At 42.1% G+C, this 27,033-nt stretch overlaps 1 protein-coding gene across 3 annotated transcripts in view; it reads right to left on the bottom strand.

Annotated features, from left to right (window-relative positions):
• The window catches only part of ALK (ALK receptor tyrosine kinase), a 564,868-nt gene that overhangs the window by 31,641 nt on the left and 506,194 nt on the right, over nt 1–27,033 (bottom strand). The window contains exons 13-19 of one of the 3 annotated variants that reach the window (XM_083434390.1): nt 23,478–23,625; nt 18,856–18,993; nt 17,370–17,514; nt 10,129–10,311; nt 5,956–6,057; nt 4,972–5,124; nt 2,860–2,967 (exon numbers count right to left, since the gene is read on the bottom strand). In XM_083434390.1, the coding sequence (XP_083290516.1) occupies nt 2,860–2,967; nt 4,972–5,124; nt 5,956–6,057; nt 10,129–10,311; nt 17,370–17,514; nt 18,856–18,993; nt 23,478–23,625 (977 nt within the window). Of the gene's footprint in view, nt 1–2,859; nt 2,968–4,971; nt 5,125–5,955; nt 6,058–10,128; nt 10,312–17,369; nt 17,515–18,855; nt 18,994–23,477; nt 23,626–27,033 lie in introns of those variants that run through there. The other 2 variants (XM_083434391.1, XM_083434392.1) reach the window with 2 other exon arrangements.

Genomic DNA, 27,033 nt, shown 5'->3' with positions numbered 1-27,033 from the left:
TAACCCTTTCCCCCTGCAATGGACCTGATTAGATTCCACCCTCACTTGAAGTTTGCAAGTGAAGGAAAAGCCGCATTAGTGTCAATAAGGGATTTCCTCCCATTGAAAATACCAGGTGCAAGGCTATAGACTCAGGTCCCTATCAGACTCAGGGTGTGGGGTAGGGTTTTTGCCAGCTATTTGCAAAAGAAAACAACAACAACAACAACAACAACAACAACAACAATGCAGGACCAAACTGCGTGAAAGTCATGTCTAGCCCTTAATTTGCCTTCCACAGAAATGCCTTTGTTCTCCCCAGTGTAGAAAACTGAAATGGGGCTCTTGCAGAAAGTGTGTGGACTCTAGTGCCCATCAATATTAGTGACACATGTGATCTGATTTACATGGAGCACAGAATAAATAAATATTTGCAAGAATAATTTTGGAAGGGTTTTAGACCTAGTTTTCTTTACTAATTTTCTGGTCCTTTCCTGCCCTTGAGAGTGTTTTAAAGGGGGCAACAAACATTTTGTGGATTCCAAACTCATCCATCAAGTCCTTGTTTTAACCTTTCAAGTTCCTGTGGGAGCATTACATGCCTAGGGGGGAAAGTACAAGACTAGAATTAATTGGACATGCAAAAAGTTACTTTGAAAAAGTAATTGGAGCTGGGCATGGGAGTTCCCACAGCATGTTCTTGACTCTGGGCAGATTAAGACAGTACTGCAGTACTTGTACTGTAGTTTCAGCTCTATATCTATTCCAACAGATAAGTTACTTTGCTGGGTGCAAGGGGTGGAGGGAAAGCTGATGGAGTGAACCTGTTGTAGTAATAGGAGCAGGGATTTGAGAGCCTATTATCACGCCTCCACATTTCTCCTATCGCAAGACTCTGCTTTTAAGAACTATGCAAAAGACTCCTTCAGGATTCCAAGGCAGAAGTGCAAGATGTGTGTGTCCAAGAGGGGAAATTAGTCCTGCAACACAAACATGCAGCTTCTTTGTAATTTTTAACAAAGTAATGAAATTTAATGTGTGCTTGATTAGTTGGTTTGTTAAGATGACGAATGGCCATTTGGTTGCTTGTGGGCCTGATCTAGTCCTTGTTGTTGCTTAGTTGTTTAGTTGTGTCCAACTCTTCGTGACTCCATGGACCAGAGCAGGCCAGGTACCCCTGTCTTCCACTGCCTCCCGCAGTTTGGTCAAACTCATACTGGTAGCTTCAAGAACACTATCCAACCATCTCATCCTCTGTCGTCCCCTTCTCCTTGTGACCTCAATCTTTCCCAACATCAGGGTCTTTTCCAGGGAGTCCTCTCTTCTCATGAGGTGGCCAAAGTATTGGAGCATTAGCTTCAGGATCTGTCCTTCTAGTGAGCACTGAGGGCTGATTTCCTTCAGAATGGATAGGTTTGATCTTCTTGCAGTCCATGGGACTCTCAAGAGTCTCCTCCAGCACCATAATTCAAAAGCATCAATTCTTCGGCGATCAGCCTTCTTTTATGGCCCAGCTCTCACTTCCATACATCACTACTGGGAAAACCATAGCTTTAACTATACGGACCTTTGTTGGCAAGGTGATGTTTCTGATTTTTAAGATGCTGTCTAGGTCCTAGGTCCTAGATCTAGTCCTAGAGGTTCCTTATCTAGTCCCTAGAAGCAAGACCAAATCTCATTACTGTGATGAACTCAACTAGATGGCCTTAGGCCAGATACTCTCTCTCACCCTCAACTCCCCATCTATAATAGCAATAATAATAACTTTATTGTACTCAGCCCATCTGATTGGGTTGCCCCAGCCACTCTGGGTGGCTTCCAACAGAATATAAAAAACATATGATGCACCAGACTTTAAAAGCTTCCCAGCCTTCAATTGTCTACGGAAGGTCGTATACTTGTTTATCTCTTTGACATCTGGCAGGATGGTGTTCCACAGGGCGGGTGCCACTACCAAGAAGGCCCTCTGCCTGGTTCTATGTAACTTCACTTCTTGCAATGAGGGAACTGCCAGAAGGCCCTTGGAGCTGGACCTTAGGCTGAAGCCCTGTATACAATACAGTGTACTATAGTGCTGGCCTTCTTTGCAGGATTATTTTTTAAAGATTGCAAACAGCACAATGTATTTGAAGGATGCATTTGTTGTTGTTGTTTTTGCACTTTTAACTGTGAGGAAAACTGGCATCACCCGCCAACTAGCATCATCCAGGGGTGTGATCTGAACATACACACCAATATCTTTGAAGTAATGATAATGATAGCGATTATGATCGCACCATCAATGTTCATGGCACTTCGCAGAATGCAGAAGGAATGGTCCATACCCAAGAATGTTTAGCCGTCTATAATTTGACCCAGAGAGACAAAAGAGAGCCTTTTAGGGAAGCAGAGGCAGGGATAAACCGGATGGGGTGGGAGAATTATAGCAATTTGCCAAAGCCTGCTCAAGTGATTTTCTAGCTGAAGCGGGATTTTAACACAGGTCATATACAAACAGCCTACTTAACTAATCTATAAGGAGACAGCCAGAACACAACATGTGTGCTATTAATAACTTTTAAAAAACCTGAGGACTGCAATAAATCACTCCATCAGTCAATAAGCCAACCAATCGATACATTTCTCACTCCTTTAATTTAGTCCATTCACTTAATTCAGCCCACTATGTGCTGCGTTGGTTGTATGTGAAACTAGGATATTCTGCAGCCCAGATAAAGCTCACTTCTATAACTGGGCTCCTCTGCTGTATCAACAGCCATTTAAAATGGTCACAACGGCAATCATTCTTGCTATGCCATTCCGGTGATTAAGGCCGGAGGATGCACCACATTCAGTGAGTATTGCTGATTTCAGCATGTTTTGGGTCAAGAAGGAACTCACCTATCATGATCCCAGAAAAGGCTAGAATCAGAGCAGCAACGAGGGCAGATGTCACTACAGACAAGACCAAGGAGAGGGAAGGATTCTTCGTAGGCAGTACAGGCTCAGCTGGAACAGATGTGCAAAGACAGAAGGCATTAAGTTGTTCTCAGCAGCCTGCGGTAGTTGCAAAATACCTTAAAAGAGATATAGACTATTAAGGTCTCTTCATACATTCATTACATTTTTGGAGTGTAACAAGGAGGCTTTTGGTTTTTTAAAAAGAAGCTTATACCTAAAAATGCAATGTGCGAATGCAACAAACAGGTGTTTGAAAACACACAATTCATACAAGAATGGGATTGGCTGCAGCGTCTACTGAGTGCACATTCAGTTGCAAATCCAGCTTTGTTACTGTATCATGCATGAAATTGTTTGGTTAAGCCAAACCATGGCTCAGTGCAGGTACACGAGCATGCATACTGCTGGGGAGAAGATCTCTGCTGCTTCACTCCTGCCTGGTCGTTCTGCTGTTGAGCCACATTGAGCTAGACCATGGTTTGGCTTGGTGTGCTATCCAAATCGAAGCTCAGGATTGGCCTGCTCATGAAACGAAGTGGTCAACTCAGGTGGCGGATCTGGGCCCCAGGAGTGTGCTGCTCATCACTGCTGCCTTCCTACATGAGTCTGCCCCCACCTCCTCCTCTTCTGTGGTGATGGGACATTTTGCCTCAAGTCTGCTGTTATTGTTGCTATTGTGTTATTTTGTATTTAAATTGTTGTTTTATTGCAAACCGCCCTGGGAACTTTATGTGATGGGATGGTACACAAATATCAATCAATCATCAATCGGAGGGATTTTTTTTTAAAAAAAATAAAAATAAAAAATAGTGAACAATCTTCCACTTCCACTGCTGTATTATCTAATTTAACTCAGAGCTGAAACTGGCAGCTGCTTTGCATTTTGGGCCTGCCAATTGAACATTTTCTCCCTCTCAGTTTTTATGGCTTTTCTTTCATATCCATTGAGTGCCAATGTTAATTTCCTGATAGGAAACCATCTGTTTCAATGGCTTGATCTTAATTGAGGAAAGTGGAACAACGGGCCATTGGAGGGTCACAGATCCAGGAGAGCTGATTGCAGCAGAGGTTCACCCTGCTTTCTGCACAATGTAAAGATAGCAGATGGAATGAATGGGAGGGGCGGAGACAAAATACAGAGCCATGTGGCGGGAAGGCAAAGTTCGCTGTGGTATCTTAGGAGCTTATTGGCTTATTATACAGTGTTGGGAGCACAAGCAGGGTTATTTTTCATCCAGAACTCACTGGAACTCAGTTCCTTCACCTCTCAGGTGGGCACCATGGCCATTACAAGACAACAAGGGAGGCATTCATGGTGACTTCTGGTGCCTCTTTTTCTAGAAAATTAGCACTGAGCACAAGAATTCAGAAGCAGAGGCTGATTTCACTGGACAGCACTGATGAAATGAAGTGAAATTTTAGCAAGTGGCATATAGGCTGTGAGGGGACATAATATTATGACAGGTAGAGAATTTTAAAGGAACCCACTGCAGGAAGCAGAATAGGTACACTCTCATACTGAGATATTTTCAAATAATGTCAAATAATTGCACCACAGTAGAGGTAACGTACGTAGCACAATGGTTAATCTAACCTTCTTGAGGATTTTTTGATGATTTGCAGCCCAGCTGCAGATTGAAGAGTTTTATAGAACAAGTATACATTTGAAAACTCACCCCGCCCCACACACATTGACCACATGCAACAGGTTCATATTACGAAAGGGATATGGGGCTGTGCTGCTGGCCCTGCCCCCAACGACATGCCCACCCACTCCCCTCTCAGCTCCACTCCTATGCAATGAGAATAGGTCTGAAGGGGGAAACGTCTCATGGAGGCTCCTCCACGGAATCACCAATGGGCGCAGAGCTCCCAGTCACATGGAGGAACCTTCACAGGCACAGCTGCCTCCCTCTTCAAACTTCTGCTCAACACACAAGAGAAGGAATGGTGAAGAAGCCCAGAAGATGGTGCGAAATCAGTGCGGCGGCCAGTAGCACAACCTTGCTTCCCATCTGAGCTAAAGGAGGCCTTCCCTGTCCAGCTTCTTACCTATGCAAGAGACACCATCATCAGCCAACACATACCCGAAAACACATATGCAAATAACCTCCTGTGTCTTCATATCAATGTGGCACATATCGTGATCACAGTGGCTACAGTTCACATGCACTTTGATTTCGACTTCGCCATGCCCATCTGTCACTAGGGAACGGATGAAAGAAATATTACTAATTTGTGATCTAAATCACCCAAAACAGGGCACAGGCATACCCATAAAAGATTTGTAAGCAAGACAATGGTAGACTACCAGCTGACCTGAGGTGGAATGAGCTGAGGGGCCTTTGCTATTGTGTATTAGGCAGCCTATTATCAAGATGTTCGTACAAATGTTATTACCCCATTGCCTAGAAGAATGCCCAGTACTTCTAGTTTGGAATCGTCCAGTTTACTAGAAGGCGGAAAACTAGAGATTATAGCAATAGTCGCAAAATTTTGCCTGACAGTCTTCAAAATACATCAGTCGTGTTTACTCATTGGGTCTATATAGCCTTTTCATCTTTCCTTTAAATTACTTTTCAGTTAAAAAACAATTCTCTGTCTTGGCTGCCTTCCAGACGAGTTCCTCTGAGGTAAATTTTTTTTTTGGGGGGGGGGGCTGAAAGCAAGTGACTACCCCAATATGATCTCTATTACAGCAGCCTCCTCACTCTGAATCTCTTCCCTCATCATTGCAGAGTAAGATGGGTGTGTGTGTAAAGGGAAGACAGCTTCACATACAAACTTCTGGACTCACTGATTCAAGAAAAGAAACGCAATGTTATGTCAAGAACAAGATCTGCTGTTGTTTGGCCTGAGGTATGTACAAGTTATTGTCTTCTTTAAAGGCTTTCGCCACGCCCAATTTAGCACCTTAAGAACTTTCAGACTATTCCAGACATGTTGCCCATATTCAATCTAATATACCCCTACAAAAGTATTCAGATATTTTACAAATACATCATAACAACCACTCTCGCTGGCTGATTAAAATACCTTTTAATGCAGGGGTGTACAATGAACCATAATAATTATTAATAAAAGATACACCATCTTCTCCATCCATCTCAGGGTCATTGTTTTCTGCTGCATTGCCACCTACAGAAAACATGAAAACACCTTAAAATATCATTGTGATGCCAAGGTTTTAGAAGAAAAAAACACCACAACACATATAAAAAAACAACAAAGAGTCTTGTGGCACCTTAAAGACTAACTAATATATAGTAGCATAAGCTTTTGTGGCCCCAGATTCCACTTCATCAGATGTGGGTAAGTAGATATATATACCCTGAGTACAGAGAGAAGAAAAATACACACACCACATTTTAGCAAACTTTAGCCCCCAAAGCCAAGCAATACAAGAGACTGTTGAAGATCTATCACAGTTCCACACAGAGGACAAATGAATACAGAATCAAAGACATGGCTGTGATCCATTCCTGACTGTCCCACTCTCATTTAATCTCTTTTCTATGCAAGAGAATGGGCACAAACAACACTTGTAAAATGACAGAGAGTCTTGTTGCACTTGACAAGGTTTACATATTTTGTTATGGCATAAGCTTTTGTGGGCTATAGGCCACATCATCAGATCAGTGTGATTTTTTCTTTTGGAAGGCACCATATTTAGTCATACGGAAAGGAAATAATAGAATCATCGAATCACAGAATTGTAGAGTTGGAAGGGATCCTGTGGGAAATCTCTCCATATATTTAGGATCTACCCCATGCATCTGACGACCTGGGCTCTAGTCCACAAAAGCACACGTCGTAAGAAAATGTGTTAGACTTCAAAGTAGCACAAGGCTCTTTGTTTTTGCGGCAACAGATTAACACAACTAAGTCTCTGAAAATTTAAAAAATGGGAACACTCAGTAAAGAGTAGGGGGCCATTTTTATCTCTCAGGACATTCAATAGTAAGACATCAGAGCTGCCATTTTCCCAAGTACTTTTCAAGATGGATTCCAGCAATAATATGCCGAGCTGGAATTCATTAGTAAATCTGACTCTGAAGAATTTCAACTGTACAGAACTTGGAGGGGCTAGCACACTATGGAAAGTCGCTGCCATTTTTAGGCATTTTTATTTTTTTTACACAACTGATTGTGCTATGCCAATTGCTTACCAGTGGGAGTGCATCTCATGAAGTGGGCTCTAACCCCCAATAGTTTGTGCCACAATATTTGTGTTCCTTTAAGGTGCTACAAAACCCTTTGGGACAGAGCCAGATTAAGTTAGTTGAACTTTGGTTCCACTGAAATCACTGGGCAAATTGATCATGTCTAAAGCCCCCGTTGATTTCAATGGGAATGAAGTTCAACTAACTTAGTCAGGATATAAGACATGGTTGTTGTTTTCTGCAGCAGACTAGCATGGCTACCCTTCTGGTATGTATTACTACAGCAGGTAAAGGAAAAATACTAATTACCAACTCTACAAAATAAAGAACATCTGGCAGAAAAAAGGACAATCATCTGGCAAAATATTAAGTGACTACTGGGTCATTTCAAGAATTTCAGTTTAATAAGCGGTTTGAATGATGCAAATGAGCACAATCCTGGGGAGATCCATTGAGCAAAAATATTACAATTGTAGGGGATGGTAAACTGCTTTCAGGTTGTTGATTTGTGACAATCAAGTGGTGTATAATTTTAATGAAATAAATAAAAATCTTCACGTTGTTTGAGTGACAGATTGAAAATGCTGGCGTGTGCAAAAGTCAAACTGCTGTTCAAGGTGTAGCAATAATCAGACAGGTTTTCTCTTTTATCGTGTTGAGTCTATGGTAGCTCATCTTGGCAGATGCCATGCACCAGGTATAGCCAAGGTGATGCTCTCCAGAGATGGTTGGGCTCCAACTCCCATCAGCCCCAGCAAGAATGACCAGTGATCAGGGATGATTGGAGCTGAAGCACAACATCTGGAATGCACCACATTTGCTATTCCTGTCATGCAGATCCTGGTTATTACCATGTACAGTATAGATTCCTTTCTTGTTGCCCATTCTTAAGCTTGCCTAAACCAAATAACCAATCAATCTACCACTACCAAGAGTGCTATTTAATTTGAATCTCCTCTGAAGAAAGGCAGGAAATGAAGAGGAAAACACATTTGAAAATTTAAATAATCGTACAAGGTTATTTTCAATTCTATTTTTCAGAAGCAGCATATATAATACACATGCAGTTCAGTAAGATTTTGAAATCAGCTATCATTTGCTTCCTCCAGAGTTCTCACACATATAGGTGGGTTCCCCCCAACCATTTTGAAGTGGCAAACAATAGGATGGAGTCACCACAAGAAGATTTTTGTTCTTGCATGAGGGATCATCTGAATGCTTCAGTACCTCTCAGCCATGTGTCGAGAGCAAGACATGCCACATTCTGGTCTAAACAACATTTCACGTTTCCCAGGATTTAGAACATCCAACATGTATCTGAGATGTGCCAGCATTCAAATAACCAACCAGCATGCATAAAACAAAATTACCTCATGGTGATTTCTCCACAGCTGACACCACATCCATCACATGTTGTACCCAAATAGGAAACTAATAGCATAAGGTGCAAGAGACCACCACAGATGAGAAGATTCAGGATGGCCCAAAATATTGAAAGACAGGTAGTGAAAATTATTGTCCACTCAGTGATTTGAATTTTAGGCTCTGACAGCTGTCATAATAGGCCTTCAATACTGCTGTTGCAATTGACTTCTCTGGCAACTGGCAACCATCTGCAATGGAGTCAAGGACTGATTGTGAAGACTGAATCACTTGCCTTGTCTTGAGAGGTCAGTGCCTCTAGAGATCAAAGCCAATGCATATTTGTAGCACAACAGCCTTCAGGCAAAAGTACCTTGATGCCATAAAGCACACCAAATGCCTCCTGCTACTATTTCATCATTCATAGACACAAAACATCAAGAGGACACCATCATATTCAAAATTCACAGCAAGATCTTGAAGGCTGATGGCATGTCCTTTTGAAAGACCTTCCCACTGTGCAGGACTGGTGCTTTTGGTTGCTTTTGCCAAGAGTTATTCAACATGCACTATGCCAACAGCATTAACTGGTGCATAGGCTAATAAGTACCAGAGCAGTTTGGCACAGCTGCAGTGTAAATTGCAGATACTTGATGCCAAGTCAATCAATGCCAAGCTAAACACCATACCCCCCCCATAAAAATGGATAGGGGCACCCCTGTCATTGTGCAACTCTCTCTGGCTCTGCATGTATCCAGGGCAAATGTATGCAGCTGGAAGTGTGCAGTACTTATGCAAGTTCTCTGTGTGATCTAGAACCCTGTATGATCAGGGTTCTAAATCGTGTTGGGAGCCTGCGCTAGTGCAGCAGAAAGCCCACTTGCCCTGAACAGGTAGGAAGCCAGAAGGAGTTGTGCAATAGCAGGGTGGAGCCAAAAGCACAGCCCCTTTGTCCTCGTGTTGACCCTCTAGGCAAGTAACACCTAAATAGAGCTTGCATCATGTTAATGTTCATCTAGCATTAAAAGGCAACATATACACAGGGGGTCAAGAATGCTACACAAGCCTCCCACCTCATCAGCATCTATAGCTGGAAATACTAAACGTCATATTCTAAATAAACAAGACCAATCTGCATAAGTTGTGCAGTTCAATGCTGCACAACTCGATTTCATGGAATAATTTGCTTTTTTAAAGAAGTAAAAAAACAAAAACCCAGACCAAAAAACAAGGAGAGAAAAGAAGACCAGGGGCATTGTGCAGGGAAATTAAGTGTGCTCGTAATGAGGTCTGAAAGCTGCAGAAGCACCTTCCATGTAACCAGCTGAAGCCCTTCAGACTACCTCCTCTCTGCCCTCTGATCCTTTAGCACACCTTTAAACTCTTTTTCTATAGGCATGAGGGCTAGAAGCTTTGGGGTACGGGGCAAATATGAATCGGGATGCCCAGAATTCCAAAAAGGGGCCCCATTATAGCAATGAATAGATTGGTACAACCTTGGCCATGCAGATTCTCAGACCCCCCATGTGTCAACACTTAGCACTACATGACATTCAAATATACAGATAGCTATTGATGCAAATAGAGATATGCCAGGTATAGGGAAATTTTGTCTCAGCAAAATTTTGCTGAGCATTAGCACTAAGGGAGGGGAAGGGACACCTTGAACACGAAGCCACTTTACCTATATATCCTCCGCCTCCTCCACCTGAGGAGCACCCCCCTCCACCCCCTCCGAAACCCCCTCTTGTCTCCCACCCCCACTTCTTCATGGCCTGGGGGCAGGATTTTCCTCCGGTAGCGCCTTCCAGCAAGGATTTTCCCGACCAGAGGAAGGAAGTGTTATCACTCCAGCCACCTCCACCACCTGCAGTTTAACAACAAAAAGAAGAAGAAGAGTTTGGATTTGATATCCCGCTTTATCACTACCCGAAGGAGTCTCAAAGCAGATAACATTCTCCTTTCCCTTCCTCCCCCACAACAAACACTCTGTGAGGTGAGTGGGGCTGAGAGACTTCAAAGAAGTGTGACTATCCCAAGGTCACCCAGCAGCTGCATGTGGAGGAGTGGGGAAGCGAGCCCGGTTCACCAGATTACGAGTCCACCGCTCTAAACCACTACACCACACTGGCTCTCCAAAAGGGAAAATGATTCCAGTAAGTTCCTGTTGCATCCATAAAATGCAGGAGAAACTCAGCTAGGGTATAGGTTCCTTACTGGAAAGTACAGAATTTGTGGAGCACAAGTCTCATCTATACTATGTATATACTTTTTTAAAAAAGTGTTTAAGTTCTATAACAATAATTTATTTCTTTTACTCCTCTCCCCCATCTGACTGGGTTGTCCCAGACACTCTGGGTGGCTTCTACAAAAATACAGAGGGAAAGGTGCATGGCAGGGAGGGAAGAACCACATCAAACATTAAAAGCTTCTCAAAACAGGCTGCTTCAGATGACTACAACATTTTTTATAGTTGTTTAACTCTTTGCCACAGGGTGGGTGTGACTACCAAAAAGACCTTCTGCCTGGTTCCCTGTAATTTCACTTCTCACAGTAAGGGAACCACCAGAAGATCCTCGGAGCTGGACCTCAGTGTCTGAGCTGAATGATGGAGGTGGAGATGCTCTTTCAGGTACACAGGGCTGAAGCTACAGCTTCCTCTGAAGTAGTATGTATCAGAGCGAACGAGCGGGGGAGTTAGTTGCCAGAAATTCATTGCCTCTCTTTCAATGAAGGCTCAATGGAAACCTGAAACACTTAAACCTGTTTTTGTGCAGTATCAGTCAAAGTGTACACATGCCTTTGATGCTGGATTGTGGAAGGTCAACATGACATTATGGTGCCAATAGGGCTGGACCTGCCATGTACCAGGATGACGAGGAAACAGATGAAAGCAGAAATTGTGTCTGAATGCTGCACCAAGACCTTTAAAGTGTCAAATCTAGTGCATCTTTTGCTTTAGGTAGCAAAATGTCTTGGTCCAACACTGGCTAACAAAGGCTTTCTTTATATCATAACAGTAATATGGGAACACATATAGTATCCTCTCCGCAAATGACAGGTTAATCCAGAAGTTGGGCTAAAAAGGGGAGAAACCAAAGCTTACTTGCAAAGCACATGCTTTTGTGTTCAGAATGTGCCAGGTTTGAGCCCTGCCACCTCCAATGAGAAGGACTGGAGAACAGCCCTCTGAGACTGCTGGGCTGCTACCAGTCAGAGTAGACAATACTAGGCTAGATAGTATAATAACCTGACCTTCTATAGGGCAGCTTTCTATATTCCTGATTATTGTTCTTGCACTGGGTCTTTTGGAAAAGCAGCACAGAAATGGATCCATGAGACACAAAATTCACCTAGAAAACGGGATCTCAAAGAAGGCAACTTGAAAGTTTCAGACCCTAGGTCAGCAATGAAAGGACAGGGGCTGTTACAATGAATGAACCCTATGTTAGAGTTTGACATTCCTTTGGTTTCTGTGTCACACTCCATTTCCTGCCTGAACTCTTTGAGGCATATTGTCAGGAGCTGGACTGAGGAGGAATGGTGAGGACCTTCACCTCAACCTTCCCAAGAACAGGAGGACCGTATAGATTTAGAACAGTGGTTTGCAGAAGGTCATAGTTCAGAGGCTGCATAGAGAAGAAGCTGGGAAATATTGGGAGAAGAGCAGCAAGAAGAAGAAACACCAGGGGAGCGAGAGCTGACAGACTCAAGTGTCTTTAGAAAGCATTCCAGATCTCCCCCAGGGCCAGGCAGGCGTTGAGAGTAGTAGAATAGAAAGCTCAGAGGCAGAAAACTCAGATCAGCTGATGCAGGGATGACGTAGAATAGGAGAGACAGAGGGGGTGGGACTTTACTCGGAACAATGTCATTATATAAGAGAGACTGCATTCCTTCATATCTCTCTCTCAGTGAATATTGAACAAAGTACTTGGTAAGAACTCTTCTTGTTCATCTGCTTCTTGGCTGCCACCGTGGGAGGGATCAGATTCCCTGAAGCCTCATATATATTGAGGCAGCTGTTCTGACACTAGATATTCTTTTCCCTATCTCAACAACCCCCAGCTGGAATCCACTATACAGTTGAGAGGGAATAGGCCCAGTTCACTCTAGAGAGAGCCTTTGTGTGGTTGGAAGAGGGTGTGGGCACCCTCTGTTTTGGACCACATAGATCATGGATGCAGACACCCTGTGCTACTGCATAATTGGCGCTCTATCTGAGCAATCTCTCTCCCTTTTAAGGATGGAGAATCACATAAATCAGGTGGGGCATCCACATCACATGTGACATTACCTGTGATGTGTGGGGGAGGAGTCTACTTCTGCTTCTGATCCATTTGGAGACACTGATTGGCTCAGTGTTTGAACTGGGCCAGCAGTCATTCTCCTCCACCAGTGTTTTAAAATTTCCAATGGCTGGGCTAAAGAGAGTGCAGGAAGCAGTCTATCATTGTGAAAGGCTGCTTGTTCTACAAAAATGACAGAGATCTTCTGTTTTTGATTCCATCTCATCAAGAGGTCTGTTCCATGTGATGGATGAATCAAGCCTTTGGGAATTCAAAAGCTATTTTGGCTGGATTAATATAATTTAGTTTGGGTTGGTAAATAACTACATAAATATATTGACTTTTTAACATTTTGGGGAAATTTCCAATAAACTTATTAAAAGAAAGAGAAAAGTTGTATTATAATAATTAAAAATGATTGCCAAGTACTTGCAGTAATAATATAATATAATATAATATAATATAATATAATATAATAATATAATACTGTAACCAGTGGGAATTGACCTACAATGGCTTCTAAAAAGAGAACAAGAGCTGGAGACATTCATGCACATTAGCAAACTAATTGGAACTGGCAGAGAGTTGCTGCCCTTTGAACTCCCAACTCTGTGAGACATTCTTGGGTATGGGCTAATGCTAAGAGAACAAAGTGATGAGGATGTCAGAAACTACCTAGCAGCCAGTCTTGCAAAGTGCTTGAAAAGTGGGAACAAGCAAACAGTTCTTTTGTTGACCCCACGGTAAATTCACAAGCCACAATCTTACAAAAAATCAAAGAGAACCGGGAGAAGGCCAAAAACATATGTCTTGATAGAGGAAAGCTAGATGTCGAAGAGGTTTTCACTTTAAAACCTGACAAGCTTTGTGACATCCTCAAATGCAAGTCTATTCCCCTCCACCTATGCTCTGAATTTCGCTGCCCTGCAGATGCTAATTGCAAAGATGAAGCTCACATTAATTGTACATGCCCTAAGGAGATGAAGATCTCTGTGAAGGAACTTGCTTTCATTAAAGATCAGAGAGAGAAGACTGGTTCTATTGGACCACATCAGACTGGCTTGCCAGATCTTCCTCAGCATAACAGACAAATAGCGGAAGCGGCAAGATGAGAGAAGGAAGCTTGCTGAACATAAGCAGAATGCTTCAATTCCATCAAATGAAATAATTTTCTCTGCTGATGAAAATTAAGAATAAATAGCTGATGCCCAAGATGGAAATGATGGAAGTTAGGAATTAGGAAAACCAAGCAGGCCTTCCACTTCTAATAAGAAGACAGATTAGAAATACATAATGTTGCTATGCAGAGCATCAGATATAAAGTTGGCCTGTGTGCCACAGTTGCAATCCCCACTGCTGCCTTTATGGATGGTGTAGTTGATCACAATAAAGTCAAGAAGGGCCAAAGAAAAAGTCAGAATAACTCTGTATCAGGAATTTGATTATCTTTGTCCGAAGTGTGCAATTGACTGCATCTTCTTGGACGGCAGTAAAGAGACAACTAAAGGTTGAAAGCATACATTTCAGATCAGCAGTTCCCCATCAACACCACAGAACAGCATTATTCTGTGTGCAGTGAACCGGATGAAAGATCTCTACTGCTTCACTCAAAGAGAGAAAAACCAGCAGAAGCTATTGCCAATAATCTCATAGATTTCACGAAGAAGTGCATGGATAAGAGCCTGCAGGCCATTGGAGGTGATTCTACAAATGTTAACACTGGCTGGGAGGGTGGCGACATGCATTGGGTAGAGGCCAAGCTTGGTTGTAAGCTGATCTGGTTGGTTTGTGCCCTCCACACCAATGAGTTACCCCTGCAACACTTGATCACAGCACTTGATGCGAAGACCTTGTCTGACAGCAAGTGGACAGGTAACATTGGCAAGATGCTAGACACCATGACAGAACTTGAAGCTGATCTTTCATTCACCAAACTCTCCATTGAGGAGCCTCTTACTTCATGGAGTGACAATGTCATAAAGGATATGTCTACTGATCAAGTGTACGGGTATCAGATCACACACGCCATAAGGCCAGGTAAACTTCTCACCAATCTGGCCCAGTGAGCCTTTCAAGGTGGTTAACAACAGCAAACAGGCTATGTCGCACATGAATATAGACACATGAGAGATGTGAGGGCTGCATCAGTGGCCAAGGGTCAAATTGGCAGCTGTCCATGTCCATGAGCCATTCTGAGCAAGACTTAATGAAACTTCTTGTTTAAATTTCTTATTAACTGATGTCATTACTTTCTAATGTTGTTTTATGATTACAAGGTAATGTTGTATGCTTAGTAGGACATGTTTTATGCAGAGAAACTAAATTATTAATAGGCATTACCTGACCTTTTCAGAAGGTAAAATTAAAATTCTGTGGTTTTTCCTAGAGCAGCGTATGTGCTTTTTAATCAAACATAGATTTACCAAGCCAAATGTTGTCCAGTCACAAATAATAATAGCAGATTTGAATTCATCACACTGAAAAACATATTTTTAAGACCCCTCACTGAATAAATGTTTAAAAATTAAACGCCCTGCCCTAAAATGACATGTCCTAGTGTGGTGGTATCTACTCTTCAGAACCACTATCTTTTTGATGCTTATTGAAGACCTTTTTTTTCCCCAACTAACATTTTAGGTGGAGATTTTAATCCCAGTCTGTATCTCTATTGGAGCTAAATGGCTTTTAAATAGGTTCTTATTGTTGATGTTTTTATTGTTAAGTAGCCTCAGGACGTTTTATGGGAAGTGATTCATAAATGAATCAATCAAACAAACAAATAAACAAAATATGGTTTATTAAGCCGGGAGAACCGTGTCTGAAAAGGATATAGAAGGATAAAAACATCAGAATTTTTAAAAAAGGAAACAGAACTGAAAAGAAGCCTCTGTGGTAAATATCGGTGCATATGGATATATGCAAAATAAGACTGCAGAAAAAGTTAATGATCTGTGTGGGGAAAGTGCCTCAGAAATGGCAAGAATGGGAAGCATCCATAAAATGTTTTTTTTTTTTTTTCCAAAGGAGCCCTGCTGGTGCTAAGGTGTATTGTAAGGTGGGCATCTCCTTTTTGAGGTAGTACTTTTAGCAATTAAGAGAGACTGAGAGAGAGAACACTGGCCATAATAGGGCAAACATTGGGTGTTAATAAAAAGCAGCAGATACTAGAAAATTGAACTATGCATAAATGGCATCTCAAAACTCTCCACCATATTTTCAGGTAGAGAAATCAGAGATGCTATTTCCATGAATTATCCGACAGTTTCTGGAGTGAGGAGGCTGTGCTCACCATTAGCAAATGGCAGCAACCAAATTTCCCTCTCTCTCTCTCGGGGTGAGGGGGATGTTTGCATTGTCCACAACAGCCAGACTTTGTCATGTACTGGGTCTTTGGTAGGAATAAATGGTGGCTGCCACAATGAATGAATAAATACTCGAGAATATTATGGGATAATAAAGTGGCCTTCTTTTTCTAGCAGCCTGAGAAAGAAAAATATCTGATGTTTTCTCAGAAAAATGTATTCTCTTCAGCTCTACTCAAAATAAACCACATAAAAATTGGATGAACATCTGGAAGTGTTCATAAATCCATTCTCCTTCAGTCTAGAATGATGTAGAACAAATACTGAATCTTGGTTCAACTCTCACAATCAGTACCGGACAGCATAATAATGGAACTTAAAACCACACAGATAAATGCACCAGCAACGTGTTATGACTAACCTTTGTAATTTATAATAGCAATGGTTAAAATAATAAAAGGGATAGATTTCCCAATGTATGTAATGAATGTTTGAAGAAATATTCTGTACGAAATCTCCAGGGTCAAATAAAAAACCCATTTTATTTTATTTTGGATTGGCATCAGTCTGCAATTGCTACCATTTTCTGATTCCATAGAAAATATGGCATTAAAATAATTTCCCCAAACTACTAATTGCAAGTACAGAAGATGGTTATATGTTATATAAGAGGTCGCTAATCTGGGTTAAGTGATCTCAACTTTATGTCTTGTTTGAGATTAATTTATATTCAAGAGTTCTGAGAAGCAGCAGATTATGCAGCAGAATTCCCAGTCCACTCGTTAAAAAATAATTATTTGGTGCGGGGGGGGGGGGGAGAGAATAGATGATGGGTGAACTGGTCAAGCAGTTGTACCTTTTCTACTTCTTAACCACCATTTCAACATAAATGTATTAAGGGGTAAATAGCTCACTTTTAATAAATGCCATGAACATTTGTGATCTGGTCAAGGTAATACAGGCCCTCTGGTTCAGCAGGGAAATAAAGTGACAGCTGTGGGCTCTAAGCTAACACCCATAACTCCTGAGCTATTCTTCTTTGCTAATGATAATGGCTGTGATCCAAAGAAGTTATATGAATGTACAGGGGAGAACCATATGGGCAGCCGGAGCTTTGTGTGATAAATTGTCACTGCAGCAGTTCCCAGGCTGAAGAGACAAGCTGCTGCTTTTTAAACTATAGCAACTGCTTGTTTCTCTGGCGGGAGATGCTGATGCGGCAAACAGTGCTCTAGCCCATTGGGTGCTGCTTCTTTGGCTCAGAACCAAACGGCTTTTGCCAACCATCTTGTTATGCCTGGCAAGGCGCTTGGAGTGAGTTAGTGGACGTTCCTTACCTGCGGCTCCTGGTTTCCCACTGAGCCCTGGAACAGATGTGTCATTCTCCAGTTTTTCTTGGTGAAATGTATATGCTTTGTCCCTGTAGGCCTTGCCACCACCTCCTGCTGCAACAATCAAGGGGACTGGCTTTCCATTTTCCATCTTGACAGGTGGAATCGAGAAACAAAGCTGGATTTTAGATGCGTCAGACATGTAAATAACAAGTTCGTTGCACTAAGCCAGCAACCCCCAGGCTTGTGGAGTAGCCCAGATTACTGCTGCATTATTTATCTGCCTGCATCCCAAAGATTAATTGTGACCATTAGGTTTTTCATGTACCGTAGGAGTAAAGAGCAGCAGTAACAGTATTTGGCAATGGCGTGCACACAGGGATGTCAACAGCACCGGGAATATACCACATTTTGTGTAGTAGAACACAGTGGATCTTCTCCACAGGATTTTGTTGCAACACGCTGCTATCGCTTGCTAAACTGTGTGTTCTGGCATGTTAAAAAAAATATTATATCTCTTTTTAATTCCAATAAAAGTCCCTAGACATCTATCAAGTGGACATAGCCTTCAGAAGGACAAGTAGACATTAATAGGGGCGTCACTCCATCCCCTTGTTCATGTCAGCTGCCCTCTTCTGAACCTTTCCCAACTCTACAATATCCCTTTTTGAGGTGTCATGACCAGAACTATACAGAGTTTTCCAAATGCGGTCACAGCAGAAATTTCCATTCTTGATTAACCACAGCTTGTTGTTTCAGCTGACCTTGAGAAACTTTTTAATAATCTGAGCTGTGGTTTGTTTGAAACAGGGCAACTTCAAATACTGGTTTATGAAAACCCTGGGCTTTTTCAACCAATCACAGCTAGGATTAACGAAAGTTTGTATTTTGGAAGTCACACTAAATGGGGGTTAATAGAGAATGAAAATGAAAGCTTCCAATCTTATTGCAGCCACATTGGAAGGCAAGGGGAGAAGGAGATGATACATGAACTCAAAGGCCACTGGTTTAGCACAATATTTAATCTGGCCCACAAACCTAAGCATATGTGTTATTTCCACACTAGCCAGCTCCTTTACCCAACTGTGAATTCCTGAAGCTTTGGAAAAGGTTGTAATAGTGGCAGAGAACACACTCTGCAGGTAGGGCGAGAAAAAGCCTCTGCTTGGGACCCCGGGGAGCCATCACCAGTCAGGATAGTGAAACAATGAGCTAGACAGAGTTGGTATTTTTTATGTTTCTGTGGTCTGACTGTCTCACATAAGAAAAAGTGAGTTGGTATGATGTCATCAAACAGATATGAGATAATTAAACAGCAACCTATATAAGCACATGTGTTGCAATTACCAGGCTCATTTGAGGGCAGGGGAGATCATATTCCCCCTAGTTCAAGGCTGAAAAGGACCAAAACGAAGGAAGCATAAGTAAACCGAGTGCCTCACGCTGAAAGGACAAAGCTTAATATTTGTATGGATGGTGGATATTTGCGTACCTTAAATATATAAGTTGCTCCTCCACCTCCACCACCACCTCCAGCCCATTCATAGACACTCTTATTTACTTTAATTTCATCTTCAACGACGTTATTCTCTCCAATGCAGACCTTCTGTATAACTTGGTTGGTCAGAGTCTGTAAATAAAAATGTCCAGAATTATACTTTTCCCGTGGACCTGACATAAGACTTCACCTATCAAAAGCAACTCTGATTATTGTAAATGTGGCCATGTCAATATAAGGGTTAGCCTACGCATGGCAGCAGAATGAGGTGGTAATGCAGAGGAAGAGCCCTGTGGTGGTAAAGTGGGCTGTATCATTCCAGACTGTACATGGGGAGGATTCCATTACTGAATGCTCTCCTACACAGAAAACACACAGAGAATGGGATGGGAAGAGAACCTTTCTCACTGATGTGCTAGATAATGCTGTTGTTTTACTTGTAGGATGTTGGTTACGTGAGAGAGCAGAGAAAAGTGACAACTCCACTTGCAGTTTGAAGTGGAACAATCCACTCTAGCTCATTGGGACTCTGTCACTTTATTATGCTCCATGTGTAGATCAGGCCCTGGTCAACTGGCAAGGAACTGATAATGAGGCTAAAGATTCTGTGAAGAAGAACCTATTCTCTTGCCTATCTTAATTTGCTGCTTAATGCAATCATAAAAAAGTGTTAGGCAGCCCCATAAAGTGATAGCATTTTTTTTTATCTGCAAAGAGATTATCGGAAAAGAACCCTTTCTTCCTGCCAATAATTAGGACATTTGGCCTTCATGTATATTTCAAGGGATTCTTCAATGAAGATTAATGATTGGAACCACCTGACAAGCAGGAAGAAACAAAGGCACTCAATTTGGAGAAAAGGTCAGTGGTGGAATGAAGAATACAGAGTCTGCTCCCAGCCCACCTAGAAGATCTTCCTACAGTGTGCTTCAGCTCAGCTTCAGAAATATGTAACTGGGGATGGACAGACCCACTAAAGTGTCATCCATCCCAGTTCTGCACAGGGATGGAACTAAGCCACCCTCATTTTGTTTAAAATCTGAACAAAAACACAAATGTAAAAAAACCAACCAACATTAGAATAAAATAAAAGTGTTTAAGATGTGCACAAGGGCTGCCTCAATTTGGTAAGTTGGTAACATTTTTTCCTTCCTTCAAAGAAGCTCAGTTATCTAGGTGTCCACAGCCTGGAACGGCTAGTGTTTGTGAGGCTTTGAATAGAGAAGATCAAAGGGAGTGCCAGGACCTGATGTGGATTCATGATCTGATCTAGGTCATGATCCACCAAGACTGAATCAGGTAAGTCTGCTTTGGAATTCGACTTCTGTACATTCCTCCCCCATCAACTAGGTGCAACAGAAATTGCACTGCCCTGTGTGCTTGGCTGCAACAGCAGCAGCATCTGCTCCCCTGTACTAAGTACAGAACAATGTATTCATTATGAGAATTGGATAAATGCACATAAATGCTAAATCTGAATTATGCTGCCCTAGGTCCTGTAGACTGCCAGAGAAGACGCAAAGGGAGGAAAAGGAAAGGCTCTGAGATACATTGCAGAAGGTGTTGACTCCACTTGCTCCAGAGACTACTCAGATGCTGACATAAAATGAGGTTGCTTCAGAAGACAAGAGTTGCATTGCTGTATTACTTACTTATTTATTGCATTTATAACCCACAATGTCTCCAAGGAGTCTGGTGGGTTTACATGGTTGTCTCCCTTTCTATTTTATTCTCACAGCATGCCGGTGAGGTAGGGTAGCTTGAGAAACAGCAGCCCAAGGTCACCCAGTGAGCTGAATGGGAAGTCGAACCAGTTCTCCCCCACTGATGGTTCAATACTTTAGTCACTGTGCTATGCTGGATTAGACCAAAGGTCAATGCAGTCCTTCAGTCTGGTGCTAAATAGTGGCCAGCCATCGGAGATGGAACTTTTAGTTTAATATTAGCTCAAATGCAATGCTTTTCAATAGGCCACTTCAGACATTCATCAAGGTCTGCTGTACACATGGATATCTTATGATTTCTCAGCAGTTGTCTGCGGTATACTACACTTGATGGCTGGCAACTGAGTGTGTAAGCCAACACCACTGAAAACCATTTTATTTGAAACGTGGAAAGATGTTGAATTTCTTGCTATGGCATTGTATCTGTTTTGGCCTATTTAGACACTCCACTGATGCTGTAATCTCCAAGCGATATGCATGCAGGCCAAGGCTTGGCCCTCCTCCCCATGTTGTTCAGATCAATTTGACCTACAATATTGAAATAGGAGGAAAGGTGGCCTTGGTCCCTCTCATGATTTATAGGCCAAAGCTCAGCCAAGGAACATGAAAAACAACATAGGCCTAGAAAGAAACTATCTTTACAAAATTGCACATGCTGATGATTAACCAAATACAGTCCTGCTTTGAGGTGCCTTACCTTCATACGGAAATACTTTGCGAGGGAAACAGAACCTGATCTACAGCAACTTAATCTTAAATTTATGCCTCTAAAGTTAAGCTTGTTGATCAATAGCAGGCTCTCAGAGCTGGTCCACAGAAGGCTGTGGGTGCTATAAAAATCCCAACACCTGCTAACTCTAATTCACAGTTGGAGAAGGGATGGTTAATCAAATGACTTAGTGCAATGACCCAGAGAAACCAATAGATCACAATTGGATTTTTTTTAAAAAAAGAAAGAAAGACGACTTCATGGCAAAGACATAACTGATTACAATCCAATCAAGTTAAAGCCACTTCCACAAGTCAATGCAATCTCTTTGCCTCGATGAAAGAATTACATTAGCACTCAATAAATCTTTGCTAAGATTACAGTGCCCTGTAATTTAATGACTTCGTATATTATCGTGTGCTGCAATGCTCAGATTATGGATACAAAATAGGAGACTGAATCTAGATAGACCACAATCCAAAAAATATTAACCTCTTGCATTTATGTGCATGGTGAGCATGGATGTGAAAGGGGATGCACTATCCCCACCTAAGGATTTTTTTTCTGGTATTGCTCGGACCTTTGTAATGGAGTCCCCCACTTTCTTTCTTCATCCTGTAATAACAGCATAAGAATCTGGTGTCCAGACCTAGTCATCTGAAATATACTCAAGCAAAGAACACTGCTGAATTCTTAATGCTCAGTGGAAACAGCACTGTGCAGTTCCAAAAAGAATCACTTGTCTTGGAGTTTTCACGTAGGGAACACAAGCTAAGCTAAAAAAAAAATGTATTAGGAAAAAAAAGGAACACACAACCTGAATTCATCCCCCCCCCAACTCAGTAACAAGAGAACTTAATTCAATGGTCTTGCGATCCCTTTCTTCCATTCCATTAATGTTCACTGAGTGTTATGACACAGAGAAGTGGAAACCACTGAAAGTAGCTCCCAGATTATTTAAATTCCTCTTCACAGAGATGCTACCACCTTCTAAAATTTCACCTCTGTGTTAAGTTCCCATGTACCATGTAGGAACACTCACCTCACGATGTAACATCATCACATTGTGTATTTCTCTACCTCTGGCAGTAGCAGCCAATAATACACAGGGGGGGAACCCAGGAAGTGATGATGCCACACTGGTGGTTGCATGTTTTTACATGTAGCTCAGTGTTAGACCATGTGTTTTGCATACAAAAGGTCCCAAACTGAGCTAGATGAACCAATGGCCAGTCTTGGTATTAAGCAACTTCTTATGGTCCTAACTCCATCTAGGGATGCCATTTTGGTCCTGCCTCTGACTGCTGTCCTGCATGTAGATTCTAGCCTCATTGCCAGGGCCATCTTGAATTTAAATGTATTTTGTTTAAGATGCACAGCCTTCCCTCATTGGCTCCTCAAAATGATCCCTGCTTAAGACTTTTGTTTTTCAGCTTCCTCTGCTTCAGCTGAAAGCCTCCAATTGATTAAGGAATCTTTAGTTGATTAACCATCTGCTTCTCACTGATTAATTTATAACATGTACATAAAAACAGCAAATTACCAAAAACCCCTCCCTAGTGGTCTATCTAAATCTGAGCCTACATCTCTCCACTAGGGATGGAGGGGGGTGGGGAGAAATTTGATTCAGTTTGCATTTAAAGGTAGGCAAACCAAAGCAATTCACTTTTCTGAAACAATACGAGAACAGGAACAAGCTGTCCTTCAAAATTTGCACTTATCTGAAATTTGTGATGCAGTTTCCAACTGGTGTTCACAAAAAAATGTATATATTAGAGGAAAGGCTGCATAAAAATGTATATAGATATGAAAACAACATAGAAAAATGCAGTATATTAGGGGAAATTGCTTGCAAAAAATGTGTATATTAGCCAAAACTGCATACAAACGTGCTTATTAGGAGAAATTTGCACTGAAATACTGATGAATTATCATCAGCATTTAAAATAAAATAAAAATCTATATTGCAAATTGCTGTAGAAATGTGGAAAACTGAATTTGAGGTAGGAAAAGTGAGAAACTGAGAGCACTGAAATTGACGGATCTGTCCATTCCTAATCCACTCTTAATTAATGTGTGCCTTAACTCTCAAGGCCCAGATATTTCAATCCAAACAGACTGTTTCAATGTGTTCATGGATGGGGGTGGGGGGATGGCCTTCATCAGGGTGAATGATAACTTACACTAGGGCAGGCATCTTCTCCTTGTTGTCCCACCAAAATATACAAGTTATCGTTCTTCTGGAGTTTAAATATTCCAACCACAGAAACGCCATGTGACCTCATGATACTGTTCTTCCCTTTGCCACCAGACGCCCCATAGCCTGAGACTCTGCAAGTAAAAGAAGAGAAGGAATAAGCCAAGGAGTGCCAATGGAATAAAATCTGCACATCACGTACCATTGGTATCATTTATTCTGAGAACAGAATAACCTGGGCTTCCCCTGGGGCAGAAGTAGGATTTTTCAGATTTTTCCTCCGCCCAACTTTCCTTTTTCCAACCTAGTCGTTCATCTTGGCTCTGCTGCAGTGAGGATACCTAGACTCTATCCTCTTTCCAAAACAGACAGATACAAGCAAAGGCTTGGCTGTCAGACTGAATACAGAGCTCCAAGCAGATCACAAAGCAGAGGGGATTCTTGGACTCTGACCCAATGATGTTCGTGTCACTTTCTGCGACCCAAGCAATCATTCTTCCATAAGGCAGGAATGGACGCAAGAGAGAAAGCGATGGCCACAGGATAGGGTCCCCTGAACAGATGCTACGAGGAACAGGAATCATTGAGCTGATTTTCAGCAGGAAGCTATAATGGCTAATGAGGTGCACTATTGAGCAAGGCAAGCTGGCAGGGCTAATTGGCTGCAATTAGGAGCCATATTTTTCTGTGTATGAGTAGATTTTGCATATAAGCAATAAAGCCGGGAACCCAGAGAGACATGGTTAGTGCCTCATTCACCAGCTGTGAAGGATGAGGAGTGGCAAACTCTGGGTCGCGGTTACTCCAGATTTGTCAAAGCCAATGGCTACAAAGAGGTTATTGGCCCGGCCATTGATAATAGGCTGCAAATTTGCAGAGCTCCTATGAATGCCAATGACCATCTTGTCAGAATGAGTAAAAGTTGCTAAAGTAATAGAAATGCATGAAAGATCACCAGAGTCAGAAATAGGGACTCACTTTTGCAAAACAGACATCCACTTCTCTATTATTGTTGCTATGCTTAACACTGAACCTGGCTATAAAAAGCAAGGAGAAATTTTCAAACATATTGTGTTATTAGGAGTGTTGAAGGTTGGGGGGAGAAATAAAAGTGAAGCCTGCTGATTCTTTTTCAAACTTCTGTTAATAGCAAAAGAGAGTTCCTTTTGTTTAAAACAGAACACCATTGCATTTGCAGAAGGCTGAGGATCTGAGGCGAGTATGTAGGTAAGTGAGTTTCTTTTCTTTCTTTTTTTAAAAAGTTTTTTATTGATACAACAAGAAAATAGGAAAAAAAACCCCAAAGTGAAAGTGAGTTTCTTACATGACATTTGTACTTGCTCCAATACGCAAATACAAAATACACGCATAACGGGTCAGTTATGAAGTGCTCACACATATTCCTTAGAAACATACGGACGGGACAAACATAGGGAGGAACAGATTGTTTCTCCCATGTACTTTGGCAGAACGAAACCACACAGAATAATTGAAAGGATAAGAATGCATTTTTGTTTTCTGGAAATGGAAGCAGAATTAAACATTTTCTAAGAAGGAACCTTTTAAAGGAGCTATTGTGTTTTTAGCAGCAGAAGCACTGCTTGCATGTATGTAGATTCTGTCTCTCTTTCTCTCTCTCTTTCTCTCTCTCTCCTCCTCTGGGATACAACTGAGGGGAGAAAATGGTTTTGCACACTGAAGCTAAAAGGCAAGAGATGATGTGCAACGATTCACTTGGACCTGAAGATGGACAATCTCCACTTGCCCTTTTCTTGCAGTTGCTGCTGTCTTCTCTCCCTCACCAGCCTCCAGCCAGTTAAGACAAGTAAACCTTTGGAACCAAAGAGAACTTTGGTCCCACTTCACAGTAGATGAGGGAGAAAGCTGCAATCCTAAACCTACTCACATGAAAACAGTGGGACTTTTGAGTGGACATGCATACGATTGCACTATACAGCAATGGAATGGGGGCCGCTGTTTTAAAATACTTGCTGTTCCAGTTTCTGGGTCTGCTGGCAACAGTGCACAGGACTAGACACTGCGACTAGACACTTCCACTAGGCCTAAGTCAGGACAGGGCAATTTTGCTGCAACGGTAGAAGCAGCTTAGCACCCTACACCAGAGTGGTCTTACTGCTCTGGAAAAAAGGGAAAACCTCATCAGGTCTCGCTACTGTACAAGGGGCAAGTGGTGGTCATGGGCTGGCAAAATAGGGTATGTAGTAAGGATTTTTCAAGGGTTTCGGAGGCATGGCAGGCAGAATGGCATGAGGGTAGGAACAATCAATGGTCAAATTGGCCTAGGCCCCTGTGGATGCCAACTATTTTAAGCAGTGGGCATTTCTGGAATTTTGAGAACGTGCTATGGGTGCCAGTCAAAACAATGGCTGCCATATCTACAAGAGACAGGAACACACAATGGCCCAGACAGATAACCCCATCAAAAAAAAGGGGGTGTTCACCATGCTCATTCAGAAGAGGAAAGCTCTTTGTACCTCCTCTCTGTTCAGAACAGAAGGGAAGGTGGGTGACAAATCCTGGCATCCAACAAAATGTGGGCATATTTAAGGGCTCAGTATACAAGAGACAGTGCAAAACAGGAAACGGGCATGGAGAGCAGTTTATTGTCTATTGTAGATTTTTGAGGGCTATTTACTGAGATCTTTTGTGGATGCGCTAAGAGGTACTGATGGCACCCGCAGGCACTCAGCTGGAGACCCCCCAGGGAACCCCTTTGCAATACAGTGGTACCTCGGGATACATACACTTCAGGTTATAGATGCCTCAGGTTACAGACTCCGCTAATCCAGAAATAGTACCTCGGGTTAAGAAATTTGCTTCAGGATGAGAACAGAGATCGTGCTCCGGTGGCACGGCGGCAGCAGGAGGCCCCATTAGCTAAAGTGGTGCTTCAGGTTTAGAACAGTTTCAGGTTAAGAACGGACCTCCGGAACGAATTAAGTACTTAACCCAAGGTACCACTGTACTGAAATAAGGCATTCATAGTGGCTGCTTTCAGAACAGGGATATCAACTCAAATTATTGTGCCTGCCTGGTGTCCCAAGTAAGCTTGTGTTACTGGAACTGCGCAACGGGTTGTGATGTCTCGCCGGCACTGAGGATCTTGTGAATGACCCACCACAACTTTTAAATGACTGGCACTAATTATTCAAACATGGACATACAATGCGCAACATCCCATAAAAAATCAGTCAGTATATCAATGGCCTGCAACTTTTGATCTGCTTGCGAATGTATCATAGAACAAAGTCAGCCCAGGGTTGCTGGTGAATTTTGCTTCTTCCCCAGGCATTAACATTAAAGAAATGAGACTTCGGTGCATATAATTTACTGCTCCTCTATTTTGCTTCAGGGTTATATTTTAGATGCTTACATACTATATGCCAGTCTTGAAAAATTCTTCTCACCCATTCCCCCACAGGCAAGTCATTCTTTTCTGGATGGCTGAGTGAAACATCATGAAAATGGGTAGGCGAGCAGATTCAGAACCTCTCTTAGTCCATTTTCCTAGACTCTTGCTC

Source organism: Podarcis tiliguerta (genome assembly GCF_965153285.1).
Source record: "Podarcis tiliguerta genome assembly, chromosome: 3".
Taxonomy (NCBI): domain Eukaryota; kingdom Metazoa; phylum Chordata; class Lepidosauria; order Squamata; family Lacertidae; genus Podarcis; species Podarcis tiliguerta.
Note: the sequence above shows the minus strand (reverse complement) of the source record. Positions and strands in the feature narration are given on the sequence as shown.